The 9,271-nt window shown below is 37.2% G+C and overlaps 1 protein-coding gene across 1 annotated transcript in view; it reads right to left on the bottom strand.

The window, feature by feature from the left end:
• LOC139740019 (uncharacterized) overlaps positions 1-6,520 on the bottom strand; it is a 56,673-nt gene extending 50,153 nt beyond the window's left edge. The window contains exon 1 of the mRNA XM_071650616.1: positions 6,381-6,520. Coding sequence (XP_071506717.1) covers positions 6,381-6,420 — 40 coding nt within the window. The 5' untranslated portion in view covers positions 6,421-6,520. The remainder of the gene's footprint in view (positions 1-6,380) is intronic.
• Positions 6,521-9,271: the final 2,751 nt, after the last annotated feature.

Genomic DNA, 9,271 nt, shown 5'->3' on the forward strand with positions numbered 1-9,271 from the left:
AGGAATGGTGAAATGGTCTTCCACAGCTTAGATTCAGGTTTCACGGCATCTGGCTCAAATCTGATTTTGCTTTCAATGTTCAGAATATATAATGTAGCTTCAGGCAAAATTTACCCACAAAGATCAGATAATATCTGTGGCTGTCCTGTCTTCAACAGAAGTTCAATCTCAATTTCTTTTGAATTATAAGTTAAAGCAGCTTATCAAAAAGCTGCATACAGTGACTCAAATTAGCTGACATTTCTTCTCAAAATGCTTCAAACAACACATTCATACAAGCATTGGCATGTTTTCTTACAATTAGTCCTTCATTTCCGACAAAGGTAATATATTCTTTACAATAATGGTCAAAGACCACTCATATGTTTGTGAAACTCACAAAATATTCAGTTCAAATTTATTTCATATTTCCATTTTCTCAATGATGAGATTACAAAATTATTGACAACAAAACAAGAATACAAAATATATACAATCACGTCTTTTGATTGTAGAAGAAAAAGAAAAAGAAAATATACTTGACACAAATGTACATGGTCATATCGTGTGAAAATGTCACTAGTAAGTATAAGAAATATGATGGGGCCTACATAAAAGCTTTAAAGCTTGTAAAACTGTAGGTTCCCGAGTTCATAGGCATATAATTTTACACGGAGAACGGATATGTTTGTCTTGACCAACTAAAATTACACTAGTACAAAAAATTGATGAGTAATAAACTAATGAACCACATAGATATCGCACAAACCAGACTGCATACAAATCTCGCTTTGTTTGAATAACAAAAATGCTATATTATTGAAAGATGTATCGGTACCATGAAATAACTTGAATAACTTGGTGCTGCGGACAAGGACAAAAGACTGGGAGCATAAAAGGTTGCTAAAAGCTTGGTAGTGTGTATCCACTAAGTAATAACTGTTTTAATTTGCGTTTGAAGGTGAAAACAGATAAGGAAGAAGTGATATCTAGAGGGAGAGATCATTCCAATATCTGGGTCCAGTAAATATAATTGTTTTCTTTGCAAAAATAGTGCGAGTACGGGGAAGGTGATAGGCGTCACTCTGGCGAGTGGGATAACAGTGGATAGAGCGATTCCTTTTGAACATGTGGATAAAAACAGATGGTAATTCATTAGTTGTTAGTTTATACATGAAAATTCTGAGATTGTAATAAGATAGGTCTGAAATTTTCAGAATTCTGTTTTGATGGAAAAAACAATTGGTATGAGCAAAATATCCGGCGTGGTTTATGATTCTTATTGCACGCTTTTGAATACGGAGAAGGGAATCTAGTAATGAGTGAATTGCATTTCCCCACGCCAAAATTCCATAATTAAAGTGTGGAGATATTAAACAAGAATATATACTCTGTAAAATATGAACAGGAAAGAAATGTTTGAGCTTATTCAAAATTCCAATATTTCTCGACAAAATTTTACTTACAAAATTAACATGAGTTTTCCAGGATAATTCTTGGTCAATCCAAAGCCCTAAAAAACTTTGTGTTATTAACCTGCTTTAAACATAAATCATTTATTTTGATATCATAGAAGGATAATCTATGAAATTCATAGCTTTTTTAAAAAATCAGTTGGTTCAGGAACTACAAGTACATAATTTTATGATCCTTATAACCGCATCTGCATACCTAAGATAAATTTGTTACTATACTATGATGTTGACACATTTACTGTTTCTAGTGATCAGTTCTAACACAAGCAGACCTACCATACCATTTCCCTAAAGTTGTGTAACAAGGTTTGCACATAAAATGTATAATTCAGTGACATTCATACAGAAATATGAAATCCTGTGTGAGCAAGAGAAGGAAAATGAAGAGAATCTAAATTTGGTGACAAGAAAATGTTCAGAACCACTACATGACATGATGGCATCAAAAGCAGTTACTGCTCTCTGACACTAAATTATTTTCAGTCATCATCTACTGTATACATGTATACTTCCATTTCCTTTCATATTCTCTACCTTATCTCATCTAAAGCTATATATTTTCTCATCTTCTTCCCTGCTCTGTTCACTCTCATTCTCTCTGTATGTGGGTGTTCATGTGTGTGCTTTGCTTGCATGTCTGTACAATTTCTTACTTCACTCATAATTTGTTAGACTGTAACAATTTGTTGTGATCGTAACAAGGACTCCAATCATGAGCAGATTTGCTTTTTATGAGATCCTGACCATGTACCATTTGTCATGATTACGTATTATTTTTCTCTATTTCTACTGCTAAGCATTTTTCTCTATAGTCAAATAAATTCAGTTCAAGCTAATTCATGCTAATACATGAGATGCAATATTGGTTCAATGTGAATACCAGGTACATCTGAGGTAGAAATGGCACAGAAAAATATATCAGAACTTGAGAAGCAAAAATGCCAGAGGTAAAAATGCTAGAGGTCAATATGAGGACAGCTTCATCACAAAAGTGATGCCATGCTCCCATACTAAAGATATGCCAGCACTTCAGGTTTGATGTCTGAAAGCAGTGTGGTTGCGGCCTGACTCTTTAGGTCAGTGGGTAATTTGGATTGATCCTTTAAACTCTCAATTTTGATGAGGCCTGACAAGCACAGACATTATGTGATAGATGAGATACTTTAATATCTGTAATATCTTGAAAATCTGATGACAGACTTCAGGAGATTAGCATTCTGAAACTGCGTGGTATGATTATCATTGCAATAACGCACAGTTGAGTGAGGGACCTTCTTTTAGGACCTACTTACCAGACAGGCAGTAAATGTCTAAGAATAGAGATAAAATCTGTGTAGAAATGAGGAGAGATGCATGTTTCTTTAGACCCTTGTTACACAGAAAAGGTGGCCCAAGTAAGGCCTGCTTTTGTGCCTGCCCAGAGGCCTATTTGCGAACTGTTTACACCTGTACTTCGGGCCGCTTCAAGCAACAGTGCTCCTCGTGGACACTGTTTGTACATAGGGCCAGCCTTTCCTTTAGTCTAGGGGGCGCCCTTTCAGTAAACAAAATTTTGCGCATATTTGGTTTTTGCATAATAGTACTGTGTGAGGTCATGTGATCAATCAATCACATAGCTCCAAAAGCCGGCCTCGGGCCAAGAACCATTTACACAAAACTGGGCCCAGCCCAAGGCTAGCCCCACCTGAGTCGGTCTCAGACCACCTCCAAAGGTGGCCTGAAGTGGAGTCGCCCTAAGTCTGCCGGCCCAAGTACGTTTTGTGTGACATTTTACACATCCCATGTGTATACGAAAAAGCCAAAATGAGGCAGACCTGAGGCCGGCCTCACGTTGGCTTTTTCATATGTGAAACAGGGGTCTTAGAGTACAACATTATTATTACGTTTTTTGAGTACTTGTAATTGGGCTACTCTATGGGTTAAATGCAGTGGCGGATCAAGGGGGACCCCCCCCCCCCCCACTTATTTTTTTAAAAACAAAAGAAATAAAAAGAAAAGATGAAATGAAACCCAGAAGTGGCACCAGAAATATTAGTTGCGACTCCCCCCACCTTTACAGAATTCCTGGATCCAACCCTGAAATGTATCATGTGTCAAAATTTTGACTCAAGTTTAGTAACTTTCTTGGATTCAACTTTGAAAGACAAACAATCAATCTTAAAGAATCAAATTGTCTCACAGAATAAAAACTGAATGCTTTCCACTATTGCTTTGGAGGCAACATGTAGAAACACACTTGGAGCTTTTTTCCTTGGACTGGGCAGGGGAACATCATTCTTTCTTTGCTGTGTAAGGCCAGGTACATTTCCATGGTCACAATTTCACAATGTCCAGGCAGGCAAACAAAGGATATGTTAATGATCAATTTGTGAAGGCAGAATCAGTATTTGAGACACTGATCCAAAATGTTGTTCACAGAGGTAGGCTGTTTGAATGCTCAGGTCTTTTTGAAGCTCAAAGAAGAGCCGATTTTTGTTTGCGAACATGCAATGCGCATTGTTAAAAAACTATAAACCCTGTTGTAGTGAGCTATGAAGTAGTATTTTATTTCGGGTTCCTTGTGTCTCAAAACATATATACATTTAGACATTTTAAGTGTGTATTGGTGATACCTACTTGCAAAAATATACACAATTAACCAAAAATGATGCCCATTTTGGCAGCATTTTTGGATTTCTAAAAAAACTCGAGCAGTTTTTATTTGCTCTTGTATGGTTCAAAATCTCAGAATATACTTTACTGAGTTATTCATGTTTCAAAACATATATCTACACATCAAAAGTGTATACTGGCAATAGATATTTGCAAAATTATGAGAAAAATATGAAATGGTAGCCATTTTGGATGCCATCTTGGATTACAGAAAATGCCAAAGGAGAATCTATGAGTACTTTTAGTATGTTATTCTCCAGAGACATACATATGTGTATATTAATGGACCTATCCTGAAAAATTAGCTTGTTAGCAGAATTGTACAGGTTAAAACTAATGCTATTGGCCTATATATAGCAAAATCTCTCTGTCTTATATTTTTATGCCTTCATTTTATAAGTCTGAACACCAACTTTCTTGTTTGGTGGCACGAATTCGACTGTATCTTCTACATATATGTGTACTACACATATGGTCAAACCTGCTCGAGTAGACAGCGATCTCCTGTCTATAATGATGATATGCCCATTGTTGCCACATAGAAATTCTCTCTACAGAAAACTTGTACTTTTAATTAAAGAACTTGTCCATATGGTCACCAACTTCTCAATGCAACCAGCAACCACAGATTTTGTTTCCGATTGTTTCCAATTGACAATTGACAACTGTGCACACCTACCACAAAGCGGCCTATGGTGGCCAAGCAACTAGCTTTTTATAGCCTTAATTGTGCTGTTTATTGCATCAAACAAAATAATGCTGCTGAATCTTATCTACAGCTAGATGGCAACTGATATTATTGTTGTTTGAAAGGGAAGGCGATTAGTAAACATAAAAGATGTTCATGCTGAAGTATACATACTGGTATGATGTGTATTTTGTAGATGAAGAGCATGTATAATGGTATTCATACAGAATATTGAAAACATCTATCACAGTGAGGACTGCCTTGAATCCATCTACATAGACCACTTGTCTTTAACAACTATCTATCTTGAGCAGTCATTGTAGACATAATATTGATCTGTATATCTATTCATGATTAGGCCTAATAATCACATTTGAAAGGGAGGAAAAGAGATAGATATAAATATATATGGAGATACATACTGTTTATCTTATGCCAAATATGATAATAATAATAATAATAATCATCATCATCATCATCATCATCATCATCATCATCATCATCATCATAGCATGTATATCCCTGTCCAGCATCATATTATTTTAAAGGTGTAACATCTAAAGGAGGGATGCCAAGTTCAAAATAATTTTATGAGTGAGATTTTCATGACTCGGCATCTTGGCATGCGAATGTGCGCGCGAGAGAGGGTGTGGGAGGGTTTTTTTCCCCCTGTGGCCTCCCAAGGTAGGGAGCTTTTTCAATTTTTAGCTCTTAATGGTGCGATCAGGTGCATACTTAAGTGACTATTTTCTACTTATTTTGAAAGACAAAAGGGAAATATACCTTCAGTTGCAACTATCACTTTAATCTTTTGAGCTATGCTCATTATTATAGGCCCAAGTTGCAGACTTGCAGACGATGCGTGAGAAAAATGGGCGTCATGCGTGAGATCATGAGATGGCCCCTAAATGCTTGAGTCTCACGCAAAATGCGTGAGACTTGGTAGCTCTGCTAAAGTTTGTCCTTTATAATTATGATTAATTCTCAAACTCAAACTATTACCGGTACTCCAGATTCACAAGTATGGTGAAACTGTTTATAAATCAAGGTCCAGGCTATTAGCATGAGGAAATGAAGAGATCAAATTATGAACACAAAATACACAAAAAGTCTCGTCAGCTTTGTGTTATAAATTATATCAAATAAAAGTGGTATGTCCCTTTTTTTCAGTGATATATACATATATCCGTATATTTATATATATATTCATATATATATATATATATATACATATATATATATATATATATATGTATATATATGTATATATTCTTCTATCATTTCACAGATCCCTACAGCAAGTATTGTGTTCAGTTATATGCCAATGAATGTCAAAATCAAGGAGATAAATCACTTTTTTTTTCTGACTTGAACCAAGTTACCTGAAACTCAATGAACAATAATTACGTGATATTTGATATTTCTAAACAGCCTACTTAATAGTAAGTGAAAGTAGAAAAAAAAACTGATAGAAAATCTTATTTTCCTGACTTTTTTGTGTTTACTTTGGAAGTTATTGAGAAAATCTAACTATAATATAGTCCTTCAAGTTTTATAAGTCTACTCAAAATGTAAACAAAACTCACCATCGTCCATATTCAGTAGATCAGATCTCGCGAAATCCATGCTGACAAGCTGATTTCAGACGCGGTAGGTGCCAGATTATGCCACTTAACGTCACAGTATGTGGCTCGAGTTTGGAACCAGTGCCATCTTGATGACCTTGTGCAGCAAGGCACTTCTGTCTTTACAATCGAGCGATGTTTTCTATTCGCGCTGCCCGATTGCGATATATTTATCCCGCTGTGAACACTTTGGCATGTTCTGATGTTAGAGCACAAACGTAATAATGTGGGATGAGGCTGTTTTACGGGACGTTCAGTGGCAGACAGCGCATCAGACCAGCAGATCATTCACAGAATCAGTAAACCCGGTAGATTAGATATCGCGTATGACCCTACAAGCCCACATCTTCATTGGATAGATGTGTTGTATAGTGTCGTATGCATCTCGCACCAAATACAATGCGCCCTCATTCTTGGCGCTACGAGATGAGCTCGACTTCGTGCATGTCGAATCTACCGTTCAGCGTGAATGCCACACACAGAGACACATCAGAGCAGGTATCCCCGCCCCCTCCATAGAAACGCCTCAGCTACTCTCAGATGCCGGATTCATGCAACCCCCACTTATATTATATGTATTCCAAACAGGCTTGTAGAAGAGGCTAAATAATATCAGTCCAAACGTTGCCATCTCGCCATACCCTGTGGCCTGAGGCCTTGCAAACCCCGCCACTAAGATAGATGATGGCGCAATACCACGTTACCGAGGACTCACAGATGAGTTTGCATGGGAGTACCAGGGAGGTGAATTGACCGAAAGATCGGTCTGTATCTTGTCGTCGGGAATATGTTCCGCGGAGACTACGTCTGGCTTCACGGAATCCCCTCCTACACGGAGGAGTACCGAAAAAAAAATCCTCCTGACAGACGAATTTTTCTGTTTTTGGCTGGAAAGTCATAGTCAATGCAATGTGCACACACCTATACGAATCACAATCACACAGAGGCGGAGTACATTAATTAGGTGATTGGCGCACAGTGGTAACATTTATTTGTATACTCAATTTCACCCAAAAAAAAAGAACTCTTCAGAAAATTTCAAGGAAAAAAAATGAACTCGCATGTCAGGTACTACAGCCAAAATAAAACTCAGGGGTTTGGTGTAGGCAAAAGTTTCATACATCAACCACAAAATAATGTCTACATTATTTTGTGGTTGATGTATGAATCTTTGTTACTACTAAGTATATTAGTGGGCGTTTCTACATTAGCGGGCGCTGTTCGTTCCTACATTCCAGTGGTTGATATTTTCTACATTTGAGTGGGATATTTCTACATTATAAATAGTGGGCGTTTCTTCATGGGCGTTTCTACCTTATTCAACATATGCGGACTCAACGGTACTTAGTTATGAATCCAACTCGCAGGTAGCAACGGATCCATCTCCATCCACGTCTCGCCAATCAAATGGATATCAAATTTCAAGTAACATTTTCTTTTCACATCGTTGTCGGAAAGTGAGTTCGTCATCACAATCATATAAATGAGAAAATTGAAAAGATGATTGCATATATATATATATATATATATATATATATCATAATGAAAATTTTGAGCAAAGAAAATGAGAAACATAAAAAATTTAGGAAATATGATTGTATTCCACGCACGTGCCATTCGCTCAACAAGCCGCTAAAAAAAAAAACAAGCACGCACATACACCACACACACACACACACATACACTAAAACCAAAAATGTTCCTATGAGCAGAAAGGAAGTAGACAGCAAGATAATGTAAAAGTCGACATGCACTACTTATTATAGATGCATGATCGGAAAGCAGTCGTTCTAAAGCGCGCACACACACAGTCACCCACGCAATCACTTAGGTATTCTGTACTCGAATTTCCTTTAACACAATCGTAATAACAAATCAACCACTTATAGAAAACAAATACACAAAAAAGGGAAGCGATGGTATTCCACTCACTTTATTTTTTTTTCCAATTCAATAGTTAATTCGTTTCCATTATAAAAAAAAAATGGTTCAAAGCGGTACATGTGTCAATTTGACATTCATCCAGCTGATAGGGACAGTTCATTGAACACAATCGTAATAATAATGCACGACTGATATTATAACAAAAATAGGAACAATGCACATTTTGTCGTGGTAACAAAAAGAAGGAGTAATTCAAACAATGGAAATGAGTGTTCCACTAAAAAGCCAAGCTTGCAGGATGTGGATCTTATGCTGCGTGATTACGTAAAATCGTATGTGCCAAGGAGTTAACCCGTTCCATACTGAATTCTGAAGGGCCCACAGACTTAATATGCTGGCCACCAGGCTCCTGTGTGGAACGGGTTAAAACACTAAACTTAATCTTAAGAGAAGACTATACAAAGACCAGATTCATTCACGCTGCCTATAATCGCATCACATACATAGGGGCTTACATGCAAAGTAAGCCATATCAAGGAGATACTAGCCTATAGTAGCTTCTTGGAATCTATTAAGAAATCAAACTAATCTACAATTCGTACACAAGGATGCAATAGGTATAAAGAGATCCTCCGTAGACATATCTTTAGACATATCACCCCTAACCCCTCCCCTTGTCTGTTAATTGCTTCATAAAAAAACCCAGTAATAATATGTGTGGGTTTGCTGCGTTTACCAAAAGAAATATCCATATTCCCTCCTCGTTCCACTCCTTGGAAAAGAAAATCGTGATTCTGGAGTCTTTACACGTATCTAAATAATATGATAATATGCCTCTCTCGTCTACAACCGTCCTAAACACCTCCCCCCCTCCCCCCCCCCCCCCCCCCCCCGCTCACAGAACCATGTACACACCCCTATATAATTCACATCCACACACTCACCAAACACCAGTGGCGTTTCTAGGG

This window comes from Diadema antillarum, unplaced genomic scaffold (assembly GCF_040938485.1).
Source record: "Diadema antillarum isolate AM-2024a unplaced genomic scaffold, OU_Dant_1.0 seq00000825_RagTag, whole genome shotgun sequence".
Taxonomy (NCBI): domain Eukaryota; kingdom Metazoa; phylum Echinodermata; class Echinoidea; order Diadematoida; family Diadematidae; genus Diadema; species Diadema antillarum.